Genomic DNA, 20,599 nt, shown 5'->3' on the forward strand with positions numbered 1-20,599 from the left:
TTACCCACAATCCAACATAGAGACCATCAGAATTAACATTTCTGTGTATTTCCTTACAATCTTTTTGCTACATGTATTTCTTAATAGTAGAGACCAAACAGCTTACACAATTTGCTTACTGCTGTTTTCATGAGACATTATGATAGCAGACACTTGTCATTTGTGGCTGCCCACTTTAGACAGCTTCCTTACATTGTGGCAGATTCCTGGGCTGTGAGTCTTGCCTCCCATGGAAAGAGAAAAACAGACAAACCAACCCTATGACTCCCAGCCTCCCTTGAGCTTGGGTGCTGATGTGTGACCTAGGTTCTGTCAGTCAGCTGCATCCAGCCAACACTTTGATGTGAGTGTGAGCTACATCAAGAAACAAGGCGGCACAGGGTCTCCATTTTGCAAATACATGTATCATCAGAAACAGCATGGCCCTGAGCTCAAGGGCAGTAGGTCACTTCATTGGTGATGTTCTGCCCTCTAGCCTGCTCCCCCAGCCCTCCTACCACTGCTGTGAACTATCTGTGTTCTATAACAAATCCTTTTCTGCTTAAACTGGCAAAGGGTGGCTGCTCTTACCTGCACCTGGGAGTCCTGACCAATGCAATTATGCATCACAGAAGTACTTTCAGGTGTTACCACAAATCACTGTAAACACTTTGGGGCAATGAAAGCCAAACCTCCAAAGGTCTGGCTCATTTGGTTCATTTTTATTTCCACCTTAGACTCTTCTAATGCATTTAAGACTGCGGTAATTCTTTCTCCATTTACAGATAGAAATTGATGGTGGAAAACATCCTGTTTTAAAGTTATTTCATCTCTTTTAATATGATATATAATTTTCAAAAGTAAAGGGGCATGAAAAAGATATATAATGGCAGAAAGTAATGTTTATTCAAAAGTTGACACATTGATAAAAATAATGGAAAAGCCAGGAACTAAAGGTACCTAAAGGAATAGCTGGTGGGGAAAAAAAAAGAGTAGAGGTTAGTAGCAAGTATACTACAGTATACTACAGATGGAGTTTCATTTTATTTCTGTTGTTTTTCTTTCCCTTGGTAAAACAAAAGTATTATTTTTATGTCTGTGTCACATTAAAAGACAAAATTATTTTATGGGTCATCACCATATGCCGTAATATGCACTGCTTTTTGTTTTTTAACAATTAAACCCGTAGACCTAGCTTATTCGGGGGTTAGAACTCTCTAATTCATCTTGTCCATTCTACGCACCCCTAATTCATCTTGTCCATTCTACGCACCCCTGATCACAAACATGTAGCAGAGACTTTGGACACAGCAGGGGTTAAAAGGGCATCATGGTGCAGTGCAGGGATGGCAAACTGTAGGTGCCCATGGCAGACATCAGCAACTGAGGAACAAACTGCCAAAGACTTTGAGAAAGGAAATCTCACCTTTCTGTTACTTTACCGTCTATTAACTATCTTCTGTGTGACAAATACCATGCCATGTGCTGGAGATACAAAGATGAAAAAGACAAAACTCCTGCCCTCCAAGAGAGCTCAGTCCCATGGGGAGGCCAACAAGTATATAAATAGTTGGACAGCTTCATGATAAATGATAAAATAGAGCTGGGGTTGGGCAGTGAGGATTCCTAACCTTTCTTTGAGGAGAGAAGAAAAGGCAAAATCTATGGACTAGAGTTTCAGGATGTTCATTTTGCAAATGCTAACTGCTTTATACTTGCTACAGTGCCTTTTTCCTGGGTGGATCTCAAGCAGCAAAATAAATGAATTTATCATTCTTTACTATTTGCCCTGTATAAATCAATATCCAGTAGAAGAGTGTCTGTAATTACCTGAATAGACTATGAAAGCTAATCAGCATATGACTCTTTAAAAAAACTAGTTAATACATTATATTATATATTACAATATTTTATATATGGTCTATTTTTCCTTAAACACATACATAAAATCACACTATACATTATGGAATGTGGTATTAAAATGTTATAGGGAGGAGGAGTATTTTTTAAGAGATACATAAAACTGTCAGGTTCATAAACCACTCCTTCCTTCCTTGTTTTCTTTCTTCCTTCCTCTCCACCTGTTTATTCCCCATTTTTTCCAAAAAAAAATATTGAAGCTTTACATAGCAAGATCTTTAAAATCAGGGTTAGGAACCCTCCCATTAAGCCATGCTTTGCTCTGGAGGACTCTCTTCATTTGCGTCCCCTAGAAGGCAAACCCTGAGACGAGGATTTGAATGCAAGTAGTAATTTGGGAAGTAATAGGAAAGTGGGGAAGTGAGACCGGAGGGGAAGGAAGCCATGAAAGGGTATATCATGAAGACAGTTACCACTGAGAGCAACTGGAGCTTAATTCTGTCAAGAAACTCTGGGAGCTAGTGTAGGACATTAACCTCAGAGTTCTCCTGCCCAAAGGGTGAGGAGTGATGGGGCTGGGATATTAATCTGCCAATTCCCATTGTCCACTGACTAAAACGGCTCCCTGGAAGTATTAATTCCTCCACTTTTCTCCCTAGGCAGAGCACAGGAAATCCTAATGGCTAGAAAGAGCACTCAGGCAGAATTGCATGGCAGGCAGCTGGAGGCTGAGTCCATGCATAACAAAATGTTAAGTGCCCAGGGGATACAGGCAGGACCCCAACACTGTCTTCCACAGGATAAAAATAAAGGAAATTCCTCTCATTTTAAATTCTGGCCTGGTTTCTCTATACTCCTGAAGATGGCTAGTATATAAAGATTCCTAGCCAAAGTAAAATAAAGTGGCTTGAATATTCAGTAATGAAACTGCAAACCAATTATAATCTATAGATAAATTCCATTTACTATGCTTTTCAAGACTGATTTTGTTTACAAATATTTTAGCAGCATGTAAGAGTATTACATACAGATAACAGACAAATAATTAATAATACAGCTAATAAAGAACAAAAAAGAAAAAAGAAATTATTTCAGATATTTTTGTTTGGCAAACATGCTATTTCTGGCTGCTGTCTAGATTATATTTCCATCTGTGGTGACAACTTTCATGCAGTGTTTCAATGCTGGTACTATAACAAATCATTGCAAGTTGCCTTTTAGTTTTAAGGAGCAAAAGAAGATAAACAAAAATTTTAGGAGTAGGTGGTTTGAAGACAAATATTGCATGAATAAAAAATATTTAATCACCATCATGTGAATTCTATGAGTTTTCCCATCTGTATAAATAAGCAAAATAGAAATGACTTGAGCACATGTCTCAAGGCTGGCAATAGTGCTGGTGCTCCCTGGAGTTCTCTGCAGAGAATCTCTTGTGTCAATGTAAGAATAGAGCTGGTATCCAAATGGACCATGTCCTGCATTTCCCTAGAGGGCTTCTTGGAAGTGACGTGGAGAAAAGATAAAATGTCTGACCGCTCTATTGTACAAAGCCCCTCCCCAAGCACATGACCAAAGAGTTGTTAGCCAAGCCAAACAAAAATGCATGAGTGCATGCTAATTAACTGGGGAGCAACAAAAGTCTGCATTTGTTCAGGCAGTGTTGGAAAAGCTTGTGCATTTGTGCACTCACAACACGACAGTCATGCCTTCCCCCCACCCCCATTTCTAAATCACAGCCGCTATAAAAGCTTCTGGGGCTGTCTCCTAGAAGACTGGAGAAAAATTTGCCCATCCCTCTTCTTTTACCTACAATATGAGTGGATTCCCTTCATGGAGGAGACAGCTTTCTGGAACTTCTTTTTATCTACTTCTCTAAAAGTTCTCTTTACCACCAAGGATGCCTTGGGTCAATTCTAACTTCCCCTTTAAAATCATACATAGCTCCTCCTTGTCCCTGTCTTTCTCCCCTACACCCTGAGACAAATGGTCAAGCAATTCTATTTTTCTTACTTAAACAGATGGGCAAAGTCATGGATATTGTGGCTTAATTATTGTGAGAAGCACTGATGACTGCCTACCCCACACAGAGTCGTCCCCCAACACCCCTAACATCATATGCTCTGGAAAGGAGGATCCTCTCCCTAGTTCCTGCGGTGAATCATAATTGGTCTGGAAAAGATGTTCCTCACTGATAAAAAGAGAAGTATGAGAGGAAACTCTTCTTTCATCTGCCTCTGCATGTGATCATCTGCTTGTGACTCCTTGAACTACGGCAGCCAGCTGGAGTCATGAAGTAAGCCACCGTAACATGACTGGCAGAAGCACGGAGAGGTAAGACAGAAGGCACCAACGTCCCTGATGATGTTGCTGAGCTGCTGAATTAGTCACCCAGGAAGTGCCATCTCTCCAGACTTCTTGTTAGGGGGATAAGAGTTTCTTATGGTTTAAGCCAATTTGATAGCATCAGCCATTTCCTGATACTAACACTTTGCTACAAGAAGTAAGAGGAGATGTTTAAAGAAGAGATTAGAAACAGAGGTAGAGAATGTAGTACAGTAAATATTCCGCTCATTTGTAAATGCTTAAGGTTATAAAAACCCAAATGATAAAGTTATTTAGGCATAGCTATGCTGTATAAAAAGATTAAAAGAAAGGTAAGCCCTTTGAGAACCGGGTAATGTCTTATTTACTTAGAAAGCAGTTAATGAGTCTCCTAATTTAAAACATGTATAACTTGGCTCTTTTCTATTTGAGCATTGATATGAATCTTTTTTTTTTTTTTTTCCAAATCAACAGGTCTTTTATTGCATCATTTAAATATCACAAGTAGGTCTTAGGAGTCATCTGGCATCTTCTTTCTGTAGCTGGATAACTTAGATCTTATTCATCAGCCTGCTGAACAGTTCCTTTTTCAGAGACATAGATACCATCCAAAAATTTCCTGATATCCTTGTTTTTAACTGTTGTGGCTTGCTGAATCAAAGCCGCTGAATTTGAAACAAGTTCAATGTCATTTCCTTCAAGGATTAATTCATCTTTCTGGGCTTGAGATACTGAACAAGCAACACCTGGTCTCATCCGAACCCTGCGGATGTATTTTTCACCCAAGAAATTTCGGATTTCAACAAGAGACCCATTCTCCTGGATAACAACGTTGATGGGGAAGTGAGCATACACAGACCTCATCTTGTAACGGAAGCCCAGTGTAACACCCTTGATCATGTTCTGTACATGACTACAAATAGTCCGAACGGTAGCCAGTTCCTTTCTGTTACCCCACCATTTGTCAACCCGAAGCCTCTTTTTTTTCTTTCCAAGAAGACTGAGTTCTACATTGATGTGATTGAAGTCCCTCCGCAGGGTTCCTCTGGGGCCCTTCACGATAACTGTGCGTCCCTTCAGGGTAATGTCGACATTTTCTGGAATGTCGACAGTCTGATTGCTGAGAATGGTCTTCATTCTTGCAGTAGACGCAGCAAAGAAAAGCGATATGAATCTTTTAAAATTCATGACAAAATGAACTACAGTGAACGACACAGAAATGAACCTATTGTGAGAAAAAAACTGGGGGATAAATGACTAAAAATTGTTATTAGTACATTTCAAAACTAAAACAACATGATATTAATTTAATTTGAAAACATAATTCAAAATTATTTTATATAAAAAATTTTAAGTTATTTAAAAAATCAGGATTCAAAATTATTAAAATTCCACCAGTGTTATACTTCTTCCTTTAGGTGATGATATAGAAGTAATAATAGCAAACAGAAGATAATCTAAAATGAGAGGCAAGAAAGAAAACAGTAAAGCAAGGGGAATGGATAATTCACCAATCAAAAAATATAAAGATTTTAAAATAAATACTGAGTTGAAAAAGACCAAGAAAAAAAGAATTCTTAAAATATTTGGTTTTCACTCTCTCCTGCCAAAAAAGAAAATAAAAAGAAAGTACACTTTATAAACAGTAATAAATATACCTTTTTCTATAGTTCTCTAGTGATAGGAGAGAAAAAGGTACTAAAAATGCAAGTTTATAAAAATTTGCTTGCTAACATACGTGCTGGAATAGCTTTGATCTGGAAGCTGAATTACCAATGGAAGCTGATAATAACATTAGCATAGACAAAAAAAATGGCAGATATTCCTACCTGGAAAAAGGGGTTTGGCTCCGATGTTTCACAGTATCTCAGAGAAATGATAACACCCATTGTAATGGCGTGGCCCAAGAGAAGCACAAAGCTACCCAATTTTCTTAATGTGTTCCCCATATTCAGCTTCTTTTCCAGTTTTGAAATGGATTTTATGTATTTGTAGAATTTTAAAGCTGGACAAGACCTTCTAAAAGCAGATAATCAAAGCACCTCAACCCATTGAAGTCCTGGGACATTAAACAATTAATCCAAGGTCACAAAGCAAGTTACAATGGAGCCACCATTTACCTCTTGAAGGAGGAAACAGACCATCAATTCTGAAGAATGGACTTTTGTCTCCAGATTGAATGGTTTTCCCTTTCTGCTGTTAGTATAGAGATCTTCAGTGTCTAATGAGTAAGACAGTCTAAAATTTTTCATTTTTCAAAGAACAAAAACTCCTGACACCTGCTTTCTTCCCTTCCTTAGCACTTAAGTAAAAAGAAAAAATCAAAAACAAAAATCTTGTCGTTGTGATTGGAATAATGGTTTTGCTTTCGATGAGGCACTAATGACTCTATGTCTGTTCTTCATTATCATTTGAGAGTTACAGAAGTCACATGGAAGCCAGGAATATTGCCAATTATAGCGCCACAGATTTGGAGGTTTGGGGAAAGACATCATACAGAAGAGGGAGGCAGCGTCTCTCAGGACTTACTCTCCTAACGAGGTGGTGAAGTCTACATTTTGAAGTTGTTCTAAGTACCACAACCCTGCAGGTATAATTTTGTGTTTGAGGGCCAGTCTTTTTAAAAGTTCAACTGAGCAAAATTCATTTGATTTAAAATTGTTAAACAATGGAAAAGTAGTAATATGTCTTAAAAACAAAAATAAATATTGATAACATAAGACTCTAGGCAGCAAATCACTCATTCACTCCCTTACGCTTTGAAAAGTTCTGAGCTTATAGCAAAGATCCTACTTATGCAGGCAAGGAAATTAAGGAGCATAACAATATTAATAAGGATATAAAAAATTGCCACAGATAATTTGGTTAGCTTCTGTTACAATTATTATATGCTCCAAATTTAAAATCAGTGTTAGGCTAATATTCAAAATGCAATATTCAGATGAATAATTCATTCCAGGTTTATATTTTGAACATTACAGAAAAATACAAGAATTGCAGATTTCAGTGAGATAATCAGATGACCATAAAATCAAGATACAGAAACAAATTGAGTTTTAAGAAGCAACAAAAGCTGATTAGCTCCATTTCCTTGACTAGGTAAAAATGAGAAAAGATAAACACTGTTTAAAGTAAAATTAAATTATGATCTAGGCAAGAAGTTGTTTAATAAAATAAAATTAAAAAATAAAAAAATCTAGAGTTTTAATGATATAAATTTCCTTAACCTTATTTATAACAGTAGTAGATTGGCTGTCTTAACAGTAAGACAGCCAAAATAGCAAAAGTTTGTGATTCTAAATTTCAATCTCGATTTCATCATCATGGCAAGTGTAATATGCGGGCTTGAGCTACAACTTTCTGACTATAGGACAAAGCAAGTTGTTACTGAATTTAAGTTTGAGATGGAAAGCGAAGAAAATGAAACCCTGTATAAGCATACTTCCCTTAGAGGGTTTAAACAACTGATGCTGGGTCTTTTATTTTTGCTGAGTTATGCTTATACCAAACAAAAGTCTACTTTTGTGCACCTAAAAAGTCAGGGCTTAACCTACCAAGAGAGCTCAAAGTAGAATCTACTACTAGGAAGGATCTAGTTTCCCTGAATGACAGCTTATGGATTTAGTCATTGATTTGTAACACACACAAAGTCACCATGGACTGTGTGAGAGGAGGGGGAGACAGGGAGAGAGACATGGCTCGCCTGTCTTTGATTACACAGGCTTGCTTTTTTGGAGACAGGAGGGTGGAGGGGAGCCTGGCTAAATAAAGTGCCTTGGACGCTTAGCACTTGCTACAGTCACAGAGATGCTTTGTGGTTTCTCCCGCCTGCTCAGGTTGTCTACAGGAGCTCGGCAGCAGAGACATCCTCCTCAGGTCATAATGTTGAGTCAGGGACACTAAAAGAAAAAGAGGCTTGAGCATGGTTTTCTATGAGTTTAGTTTCCAGAGATTCTGGAATTTGAGGATAAATCAAAATGTTTTCATGTTACTATGATCAAAGGAAAACATTATTAGAATCAAAAAGTGTGATACTTGAATAAGTCTCAAAGAAGGGACACAGGGTCTTAGAGCAGTGCTTCTTGAATTTTTTTGTGCATACAAATCACCACAGGATCTGTTCAAATGCTGCTTCTGGTTCAGCAGCTCTAGAGTGGGGCCTAAGAGCCTACATTTCTCAGGTCCCAGGTGATGGCTGCGGCTGCTTGTCCAGGGACCATACTTTGAGTAGCAAGGTTGAGAGCAGGCAGGGGTCCAGAAGACTGCCAGGGCTAAAAATGTTGAAGAGCCCCAGTGTTTGTCTAGAGGCTTGGGGCAGAGGGCGGATTTGAAGAGCAGACCAACAGACAGGGAATGTGTCCCCCTCTACCCCCCAATCTACTCACCCGTCCCTCCTTCCCAGCAACCTTGAAATCTCATTTGAAAACAAAGAACTGGGAACAGCTGCTAGTCCAGCTCCATCACCTTACAGATGAGAACACTGGAACTCAGAGAGGCTGCAAGAGTGGATTACATGCCCTCCTGAGGATATTCCACAGCCAACACTGATGTGACCCCAAAACTGTCCGTTTTAAAATACAATGAAGGAAACCTTCCTTACATTTTAACCCAAATTCTTTAAACTATAGTTTGCACTGGTTTCCTCTTGTTCTGTTCCCAGTAATGATAAAGTACAGCTGCCCAATGACCCTTTGAACATTTCTTATTATGTAATTTATTACCTTAATGTATTCACACTCAGCCTCATTTCACAGACAATTTGATATAACTTATATAATACAACAAAAAATTAAGACCAGCAAGCATAGAACACAAATAGGGAAAAGAACACACATATGCTGGCCAGAAATTATTGCTATGATTGAGCTTCAAATTTAATTCCAAACTTCTTGAAAGGTATTTTTATTATCACTATTAATATTATTGCTGTTATTGATGGTAATGTAATAGATACAATTCTTGCCTATTACAAGGGGTATTTCAATCTTTAGATCCTGAGTGTCATAAGCCAGTTTTAATTTTAGTCACATAACAGTGAAGATGTTTCCCAAGGAGAACATCAGTGGTTCTATTAAATAAAATTCATTCAGAAACAAAATTCCAACCTACATATGAAATAATGCACTTTGATGTCTAACAAGAAAAGCTTCTCAACTATTACCTTAATTCCAGTTTCTAAATTCAGTACACATGTACGGGGCACCTGATCTGTGGAACGTACTTTACTTGTCACAGGCACAGCCTGTGCCTTCAGGGACTTTGCAATCCAGTGGGAGAGCACAGACAAATAACTAAAAGCTGTAAGAAACCGTCATGCACCTTAAAAGGATGAAATCAATATTCTAAAGAGGTAATCAAAGACCAAGATATGAGATAATCATAAGAAAACCTCTACCCACTAAAATAGTGATACTGGTGATGATTATGGCAATAGTAAGTGCTATACGTGAGACAGTTATTTGGCACCATGAACACTGCCAGGAAACTATTAAAATCCTCTTGAAATAAAGAAACTAAGACACAGAGAGATTAAGACACAGAGTCTGTTAAGTGACAAACTACACTCAATAATAATGGAACTGGGATCCCACTTGTAAATTTTTTTTTTTTTTTTTTTTTTTTTTGAGACAAGTCTCGCTCTGTTGCCCAGGCTGGAGTGTGGTGGTGTGATCTTGGCTTACTGCAACCTCCACCTCCTGAGTTCAAGTGATTCCTGCCTCAGCCTCCCAAATAGCTGGGATTACAGGCATGCGCCAACATGCCTGGCTAATTTTTGTATTTATTTATTTATTTTTAGTAGATACGGAGTTTCACCATGTTGGCCAGGCTGGTCTTGAACTTCTAACCTCAAGTGATCAGCCTGCCTTGGCCTCTCAAAGTTCTGGGATTACAGGCATGAGCCACTGCACCTGGCCCCCACTTCCAAATCCTGGGCATCTCACTATCACACCACTATGGGATGCTGCCTTCTGAGTTTATGATATCAAAGTCCAATGAGCTTCACACCAAGAACACAACTCAAAAATACATCTCTGCACAAGGTTGATAGTCTGAATAACCTGGAAAAAAGGGGAGAGGCAATCTCCTGCCCTCCCCATCCCCAAGGCACATGTTCCAATTTTTATGAAAAGCATTTTTCAAAAATTGTACAGCAATAATCCTGACACAAATCGCTGGCAATACTGAAGAACTGATGATTAAACAGGTGGCTTGTGAAAGTTTAAAATATAAAGCAGCGGCCAGCAGGAGCTCACATGGGCTTATGGAGAACATGCCAAATTAACCTAATTTCTTTCTGTGGAGGGTTATTTGATTGGTAGATCATAGAGAAGCAATTAGCTGTGGTATATTATGATTTCAGCCCATCTGATAAAACATGTTAACATGTCAGAGAGAAGAGTCTGTGATATCCTCTTCATGTGGGAGAAAGGCAGTCTTCATGTGGATTCATGGCTGGTGAACAAGCAGACCAAATATGCTGGAATCTTGTGTCTCAGGTCATTTTTCAGGTGGTACTTCCTAATGCCATTGAGATCCCTAACAATATCCTCACCTACATTTTATTAATGAGTTGGACGAAAATCTAAAGACACATTTACCAAGTTTGTAGAAGACACAAAGCCAGACAGCATAATCAATAGACATAAGGGAAAGTGAACTTTTCAAAATGATTGAAGAAGCTGAAACATGAGCTGGAAATCAACAAAACTAAATTTTGCAAACTAAAACCTGAAGTTTATAGTTACAGTCAGGAAAATCAAATCCTCAAATCTAAGATAAGTGACATCTGGCTTAAGAGCAGAATGGCTCATCTATAAAAACTCTGGGGAGAGTATGTGGGAAGGGGAATACTTCTTCCCCCATCACCCCAATTCAATATGAAACAGTATGTGATTGCTAAAAGAGCCGATATTCCAGGCTGATTTTGAAATGTATGAAAGATTTCGGTATCATTACACTTGATTCCATCATACCCCTGGTGTTCAGGCCTCATTTCAAGGGGAATATTGTCACCAAAGTTAGTTCAAGGAATGATTTTAAGATGTTGAGAGGTCTTAAAACCAACTTATCCAAGGAACAGTCAGAGAAACAAGGAGATCGACAGAGCTAATGTATTTCAAGGAATAACTTGTGAAAATGTGCTAGGAATGTTTTCCTTGTCATTCATTTAAGACTTAAAACCATATAGAGTCATCCTTATTTTCCCCATTTTACAGATAAGAAAACTGAGACTACTAGTTTAGGTAATTGTCCAAAGTAAGTGGAAAGACTGAGATATAAATACAGGAGGTCTGACTTTAAGACCAAAGCTCTTTCTACTCATTATTAATGTAATCTTTAGCCAGTGTTTAAATTTCAACAATAACAAGAGAAATCAGACTAACAAGGGCATGATAACTATGTTGTAAAGTTCCTTCCTTGTACATGCCCGGGTTTTCATGCGTTTGTGCCTTCACTTATGCTATTTCTGCTGTCTGGGACACTCTGTCTCTACCCTTTCTCTGCCAGATTTATATTCATTCTGTAAGTTTGGCTCCAGTGTTCACTCTTCCAGAATGTCTTCTCTACTCTATAAAAATAGAATAAGTGCATGTCCATCTAGCATGCCTGCAAGGGGTTGAAAATGCCTATTTACATTCTTGTTTGCCTGAATGGTCCATAAGCTCTTTGAAGGCAAGAGCCTTCATGTCCATAAAGATCACATGTTCAATTTAGTTTTTATTTTTTGTTCCTAATAGTTTTATTGAGACATAATTCATGTACCATTAAATTCACTCTTTTCGAGTGTACAATTCAGTAGTTTTTAGTATACACCCAGAGGTCTGTAACCATCAACACTGTCTAATTTTAGAACACTTTTATTATCCTTATTATGGATTGAATTGTGTTTCCCTAAAATTCATATGTTGGTCTCAACCCCCAGTGCCTCAGAATGTAACTGTATTTGGAGATAAGGTCTTGATAGAGTCGATTAAGTTAAAACTAGGCCAGCAGAGTGGGCCCTAATCCTATATGAGTGTTGTCCTTATAAGGAGAGGGAGAGACCACAGGCACACTTGCACAAACACAGAAAGGTCGTGTGAAAACAGAGCAAGGAGGTGGCCATCTACAAGCCAAGGAGAGCAGCCTCAGAAAAAAACCACCCTGCTGGCACCTTAATCTTGGACTTTCAGCCTCCAGACCTGTGAGAAAATAAATTTCTGTTATTCAAACCACCTAGTCTGTGGCATTTCATTATAGCAGCCCTGGAAAACTAACACAGTCCCCAAAGAAATCCCGTATCTATCAGCAGTCACTACCCAGCTCCACTCTCCATAGCCCCTGGCAACCACTTTTCTTCCTGTGGGTTTGCCTGCTTGATATTTCATATAAGTTGAATCATAGAATATGTAGTCTTCTGTTACTTCTTTCACTTAGCATATCGTTTTCAAGGTTTATCCACACTGTAGCATGTATCAGTATTTCATGGCTTCTCATGGTTAAATAATATTCTGTGGTACAGATATACCACTTTTTGTTTATCCATTTATCAGTTGATGGACATTTGGGTTGCTTCCACCTTTTGGTTATCATGAATAATGCTGCTGTAAACCTTTGTGTACAAGGTTTTGTGTGGATGTGTTTTTATGTCTTTTGGGTATGTACCTAGGAATGGAATTGCTAGATCATATCAGTAATTTTGCATCTGTAGTAAATTTTCTGGCTGGTGAGTTACTCTATGATTTCCTCAAGCTCAAGGATAATCATTTTTTCAAATACTACTTTTATGTCACTCTCTTGCTAAAGATCTTACAGCTCTTATATTCCCCATCAGACAAAACTTATTAAGCCTCAAGTTTAAGGTATTCTATCAACTGTACCCTATCTGGACTATTAATCATTACTCCCAAACCTGACCCAGCTACCTCCTCTATTCATGATCCTATCTCTGTATCCTTTTTCTTGCTTCTATTCCCTACTCTGTCCCCCTCCTTTCTACCACATCTGAGAAAAGGACAAAAAGGACAGATGCCCTCCAAGAGTTGTCTTGTATTCACAACTCAGAATTCAGGGCATAGAGAAGATGGTCCTGGAATGAACAATAACCTGCTGAATTATCTTAATTAACCACAGAGTAGGGGGCTTGCGTTAGATGACATAAAAACTCCATTCGGGCTAGATGTGGTGGCTAACAACTGTAATCCTAGCACTTTGTGAAGCCAACGCAGAAGAATTGCTTAAGTCCAGGAGCTTGAGACCAGCCTGGGCAACATAGTGAGACCCCCTCTCTATAAAAAGTAAAAAAATTAGCTGAGGATGGTGACATGTGGCTGTAATTCCAGCCACTTGGGAGGCTGAGGCAGGAGGACTGCTTAACCCTAGGAGTTTGAGAGTGCAGTGAGCAGTCATTGCGCCACTGCACTCTAGCCTGGACAACAGAGCAAAAGTCTGTCTCTTAAAAAACAATAATGATTTTTTAAAACTTCATTCATACCTAAGATTCTCTGATTCTGTTGAGAGATTATCTTCATCAGCTGGGCCCACCCTGCCCTGAGATCCCTTTACTTCCATTTCTCTTGCCTATCTTTAAGTACTTGGTTACAGTGAATGCCTGAGTCTCCTACTACAGCATTAGTGGGGACAGGTTGGAGCCTGGAACTGGCCAGAATAGAGGAGATATGTGGTGGTCCCTTTCCTCCTTGACAGTCAGAGCTGTGGAGTCACATCTCTACTAGCACCACGACTTGTTTAATCAGGCTGTGGTGCTAAATCTCTAAAACATGATGCTGAGTGCAAGAAGCCAGATGAAAACAGTGCATACCATATGGTTCTATGTATTTCAAATGCTAGAAAAGACTTATCTATAGTGACAGAAGCATATCAGTATTTGCCTGGGTTTAGAGGAGGATTAGAAGGAGCACAAAGGAACTTTTTGAGGGTGTAGAAATGTTCTATGTTTTATTTCTGGTGGTGGTTACCACAGTGTGTAAATTTGTCAAAACTATTAGAAATGTGCACTTCAAATGGGTACCTTTTATTGTCTATAAATTATTCTTCAATGAAGTTGGTTTCTTTAAAAGTTAGGCTACAGTAATGAGAGGGCAGCAGAGCAGAGAAAGGCTGCAAAGGCATTTTTAGCCTTTAACCTGGAAGGTTCTCTGGTTCAGATCACAAGGTTGAGTACCTTTTATGGTGATCAAAGTTCCAGAGATAATAGGAGCTGCCATGTACGTCTATTCCCAAGTTACACAGCAATATGAAAATTACTCCACAACGCCGTAGTTACACTGCTACACACATGTTGTCACCTTAAATTGTGTTCCTTGGTATGGAGAATGTTGTTGCCTAACAAGTTTTGTGTGCCTCAGCTCTTCCCCTAAAATGTAAGCTCCTAGAAGAGGGTTTTGGTTTTTTGTTTGTTGGTTTTTTTGTTTTTTTTTTTTTTACTTTTTTTTTACTTGCTCTTTGGTGCCTAGTGTTACCAGGGGCCATTGAATTCATTCATTATCAACTCAGTTATCTTTTGATTGAACATGGTGTATGCTACAGTCTGATCCCCTGGACTAAGAATTGGGTGCTGATGACATCAAGAATCAGGGGCCTCAAGAAGGCCACTGTGGTGGTAGCAGAGGCAGCAAGATGGAGTTCCTGGGCAGCAGTACCATGGGGCCTGGCGCCAGTGATGGCAGGGAGGTTGTCCTCAGTCTGGCCCTCCAGAAATCCCTGGTGAATCTGTGACCCACCCATTAAATTTATAATAAATTCCTTTTGGGCTCCGGTCAATATGCTAAGTCTTATTTTGTTGCTTGGAACTGACAGACCTGATAAGATAACAGAAAGGAGAGTACATATGTATTAACATTCTTTAAAGTAAGTTACTTTGTGTAGAACTGGTGAAATCTTGTTTTCTCTTTCTCAGAGAAAAGCAAGAGTAGGGAAATCAAACAGAGGTAGGAAAAATGTACACATTGTCCTTGAGAAGAGACCTGGTCATTTTAGATATAGCCAATACCAAGATACATTATTTGATCATAAGGCAGAATAAAAATTAGATGGGGTCTACCAGGTGTAGAAATAGCATAACATCTCCAGAAAGACTACCTCCTGCCCTACCTGCCCTACATTCTACCCATGCAAGACTTCCTTCTGTGGCAGATGGGCCAGCTAAACTCAACTTGACATCACTTAACGAGGCAATGTCCTCCTGACTGTGATTCTTGTCTGCTAGTCCCACTTCTGCAGCCTAGAACAGCATAGATCATGTTTACCTCTGAATACACTGCAGCTCTTCCAATATTTAAAAAATCTTTAGTTAAGGCAATGGTACTCAAACTTCAGAGCAAAACAGGACCCCCAAGATCTTGTTTAAATGTAGATCCCTAGGCCAAAGCATGGAAAGTTTGATCTATAGTAGGTTTCAGCTGGGTTCTAGGAGCTGTAGGTCATTCTGCTACAAGTGATTTATGACTTTCATTTTGAGTCCCTACAGTATGCCCAGTTCTGGACGGGGGACTGGGGATATAAAAACAAACAGAAATAGACAGTTCTCCAAGGAAGATATACACATGGCCAATAAGCACATTAAAAATTACTTAGCCTCTTTAGCTATCAGGGATATGCACATCAAAACCACGAGACCACTTTACACATACTACATACTAGGAAAGCTAGAATGAAAAGGACAAATTATAAGTATCAGTGAGGATGCAGAGAAATTAAAACCCTCATACACTGCTGGTGGGAATGCAAAATGGTACAGCCACTTTGGAAAACAATCTGGGCAAAGAGAAGACAGTCACATGTGATACTGTTTACCAGTCTTCAGAATGAGGAATGATATCCACCCAAGAAAAGGATACTTTCCATTTGATTTACTAAATTTTGGACACTGCCTAGATACTGAAGTGGAAATTCCTTTTAGATCTCTGAAAATATGAGACTAAAAACATTGATGAAAGATCAAAGCTACAGATGTAAGCTTAGGATCACTTGCTCTCAGGTAATAGGAAAACTTGGGAAAGTAAGTAGAGTGAATGTGGAACACACCTACACTTAAACCATCATCCTTCACCCCAGAGAATGTTTTGCCAGATCAACTTGGAATGTATTATTAGAAGGCTAAATTGCCTTGATGAAAAAAGCAACCAGAGCCAGTTAAGGGCAAGACCAAACATATTTTTTCTCACTAAAATTGGCCTCCAATACCTTTATGTTTAAAACTCCACGTGAGGTTATACAGATCTGCTCAAATGAGATATCTTCACCCTTGCTCATTGCTTTTAGACCCGTAGAGCCAAAATAGTTCAATTATTCTGATTGCTACTGAACTACGCCATACATCTGTCTTTTAACAGGGGCTGCTTTAACTGCCCTCCCTCCCCATGATATCCATAATATTCTGTGTTCGAGGCCATAGAATTGGCATGGTACCTGTGCAGTCACATAGGACCCAGTGCTTAAAAGAGTCTCACATTTGGATTAATGCTCTGTTATCACTGGCTTGAAATTCTTAATAATTTTTTAACAAGGGACTATGCATTTTTCACTTTGTACTAGGCCCCACAAATTATGTAGCTGGTCCTGTCTGTGTTAGTCAAGCATAAAACCTATTTACAATTGACTCTTGCTAAACTAACCAACATCATTCTTGGTCACTGGATCAACTTTCCTTTTACACATTCCATTAAGTGGGGTAGGGCTCAGTTCTGTCAACCCTCTATGTGTCTGTCAATATAGGAAGTTCTCTGAAAGGGATGCAAGATGTTAGTTACAGATGGGGAAGTCAAGGCAGCTACAGAAACACTTAAAAGAACTAAAACATCATCTGTCAATGCAAATGGGAGTCAATTGTGTGCATACTTTGATAAAGTCCATTAAATTCACATACTTCACCCTATGTGGATGGATCTTAATTTGGCTTCTTGAAAGGGCTATATGGAATAATTAAATGCACATATCTGCACATTGAAAGGGCATCAGTGAATGGTGTGCCTCTGATGGGACTTTCATTACATGTTCAAAATCAGGTTTTATTTGTTATGGGTTACATTTCTAAAGTTCAGAAAAATATGAATATTAAGTCATAACAGTTTTACAGTAACATCAAAAATGTATGTAAAACACAAAAATTAATGTACATATTTCCTCTTTATAACAACTTTATTGAGATGTAATTTATATACCAAAAACCCTGCACATTTAATGTATACAATTTGATGGGTTTGGGCATATGCATACACCATGCTACTATTACCATATACAATTTCTTTCTGTATTTGATTCTCCAGCTCCAGATAAAAGTACCTCAAAATAAAATTCATAGTAGTTTTGATTAGCTAAAACATATTTTCAGGGGAACCAAGAAGACTAGTACTTCTCCATAATATAATTTCAAATGTATTTTCATTGTTCATTAAGGGTTCTCCTGAACCAGAGATCAGTTATACCTTGTATTAAAAATTTTTTTAATCTTTCTTTTGAAGCCTCCTGATAGTACTACTATAAAACCAAATGAAAAGATGCTTTTGAAGTACTTAGTTTTTTCAAAAGAAAAAGTTACACTATTGTTAACATAGAAAATGGAAATTCTTTGGAATAAAAGCATTATTAGCTTTACGAAATTTTACTTCCATTTGGGCCAGTCACCTCTCCTCAGTTACCTCAGTTGTAACCAGGGATAATTCCTGTTACCCAGACAGACTTGTTTGTGAGGATGGGAGAGCTAATAGGTATGATCATCTCAGCAGCTAAAATTAGGGCTGATATCCCTCTCTTGTCTATACCGTAGTATGAATCTCTTAAGGGAACTGTGATGTCTTGAGGCATAAAGAGATGAAGATAAGTCAATGGGTTGTATCTACATAAAATACAATGACATGCAATATCTAGATATTACACCCAGAGCTTTCTTTTAGTCCTCAGCCTAAAGGGGAGATTCCTCAATGTCCAAGCAGCTCTAATCTGGGGCTGGTATTGCTCTCTCTAAAATTGGAAGCCCAGGACAGGAGGGTTTGTCCCTGTGGCTGTATCCCTATAGACATAGAGGGCATCTGCTTTGACTCCCTTTGTTAATCTTCCCTCAAGGCAGAAATGGCAGGCCCTTGATGACATAACTGTACATCAGGATGCACAGAGCAAGTTTCTCTCTGTTCTCCACTAGAACCATAAAGAACAAGCTGGCAATGATTTCTGACCAATAGGAATATGACTCACAAGGAGTTTCAAACATTGTGTGTTTCTCTCACTACAACATGTAGCATATATTCTGGAAGAAGGCACTCTGATCTTGGGGTAACACACCTAATAAACAGTAGTCACTGAACATCAGAACCATCAGCTCCCCAGGAGAAACCATTAATGAGAGTGTCTGGATGCTTTTAGGCCCCAAATGGATGATTTCCCTGAGGACCTTCATATCTAACCGTGATAAAGGAAAAACACAGTGAGTGTGCTGACCCCTGCTAAAGGAACAAAATATCTTCAGGCACTGCATGAAGCTGAAATCTGGAAAACACAGCCTCTCTGAAAACACCTAACTCCTAGCATAGGCAAGGAGACCATGTCTACAAGGGGAGGGATGGGGGCAACCATCTAGATCTCTCTATTCCAATCCCATAGCACCCATTCATCCCAGTGTGAAATCTCTTCAGCAGAGCAGAAACACACAATGAGGCAGAGACAGACCGAACCAGCCCAGAGACCTAAAAGTGAAAAGTCTTCACTGATCTCAAAGCAGTAAAATGAAGCCCTTCGGAAGAAAACCCAAGTGCCATTTCTCCCCACCCTCATTCATGCCTTACTCCCCTGTAAAATGGTTCCAACTCTCCAGAAAAAGGGAACTGATTAACACACAGTATACTTGGTCTCTTTGCACTATTGCCCAAACATAGAAACATAAACATACGTAAGAAAACTGTATCCTTCTGCTACTGGAAAAACAAGAGCTTTAGTGGTAAATTTTGCTCCAAAATCTCTTCCAATGATCTTTGGTTTTGGGTGTTTCTGTCAGACTAAATATTTACTGCTTAAACAAACATAATATGAACTACCAACTAGCATTTACCAGACACACATTCAACACTCCTTATCCTCTTTCCTTGTTTTATTTTTATTTCATGATGATTATTATTTTTAAAGACAGGATCTCACTCTGCTGCTCAGGTTGGAGTGCAGTGGTACAATCATAGTTTGCTGTAACCTCAAACTCCTGGGCTCAAGTGATCCTTTCACCTCAGCCTCCCCAGTAGCTAGGACTACAGGCATATGCCAGCACATCCTGATTTTGTTTTTGGTAGAGATGGGGTCCTACTATGTTGCCCAGGCTGGTCTCAAACTCCTGGCCTCAAACAATCCTCCCATATCAGCCTCCCAAAGTGCTAAGAATACAGGAGTGAGCCACCATGCCTGGCCCCTGATTTATTTTTATCTATAGTCTTTAATCATATTTCAGTATATTATATATTTGTATTTATTGTCTATTTCCTTCTAAAGCCTCACTAGACTGTCCCCTCCCTGCGAACTGAGACTTTGTTTTGTTCACTGCCTGAAACAGTGCCTAACATTGTCAGCATTCTATCCATTGACCAAAGACTGAATGAAGACATTCATGCTATAGATTACTTATAGTAAACACTACTTTCTAATTTTTACAGACTAAATGATTCTATTGCTTAAGCACTTGGCTGATAGAAACTGCATCTCTATTTTTTACTACAGGACCTGAAAAGAGAGGTCTTCAAATCAAAGTGACCCCCTTCCTGCCTGAGGAACACAGCAAGACATCAAGGCTCTCCTGCCCCAGCAGTGCCATGGTCCAGACAGTTTATTAAGACATCAGCCTTGCTTGCCTCAGGCTAGTCCTCCTGCTACATCTGGAAAGAAAGGTGAAGCAAGTTTGCCCTTGGATCAGAAAAAAGGAAAAAGCAGGGTGAAAAAACTGTCCAACTGTACCTTAGAAGGGTAATTTCAAACCTTGGTTTCACCAACTAAGGTACAACCATCAACCTAAATGATAAACCCCTCCCTTGGCCATCTTCAGCAATTCCACATCTATCGGGTGCGTTTTTTATTTAGAGACAGGCTTTCACCCAGGCTGGAATGCAATGGCGCGATCTAGGCTCACTGCAACCTCCGCATCCCAGGCTCAAACGATCCACCCACCTCAGCCTCCCAAGTAGCTGAGACTACAGGCATGCACCACTATGCCTGGCTAATTTTTTTTATTTTTGTAGAGACAGGGTTTCACTATAATGGCCAGGCTGGTCTCCACTTCCTGGGCTCAAGCGATCCACCTACCTCAGCCTCCCAAAATGCTGGGATTACAGGCATGAGCCATGGTTCCCCTCCACCATCAGGTAAGTCGAGATATCCTTCACTGGAAGAACCTCCACTCCCTGCAGTTCCTCTAGATTTATCATCTGCATCAGGACTTATGTCTCTTTTGCTCAGGCCTGCAGAT

General features: G+C 39.1%; 2 protein-coding genes across 24 annotated transcripts in view; both read right to left on the reverse strand.

Moving 5' to 3' along the window:
- Nucleotides 1–20,599, reverse strand: part of NEK11 (NIMA related kinase 11) — a 317,965-nt gene that overhangs the window by 270,145 nt on the left and 27,221 nt on the right. The window lies entirely within an intron of this gene.
- Nucleotides 4,608–5,337, reverse strand: LOC101010920 (60S ribosomal protein L9). Its single transcript, XM_003895123.5, has one exon. The coding sequence runs from the start codon at nt 5,296–5,298 to the stop codon at nt 4,720–4,722; it is 579 nt and encodes a 192-aa protein (XP_003895172.1). The 5' UTR covers nt 5,299–5,337; the 3' UTR covers nt 4,608–4,719.

Source organism: Papio anubis, chromosome 2 (assembly GCF_008728515.1).
Source record: "Papio anubis isolate 15944 chromosome 2, Panubis1.0, whole genome shotgun sequence".
NCBI lineage: Eukaryota > Metazoa > Chordata > Mammalia > Primates > Cercopithecidae > Papio > Papio anubis.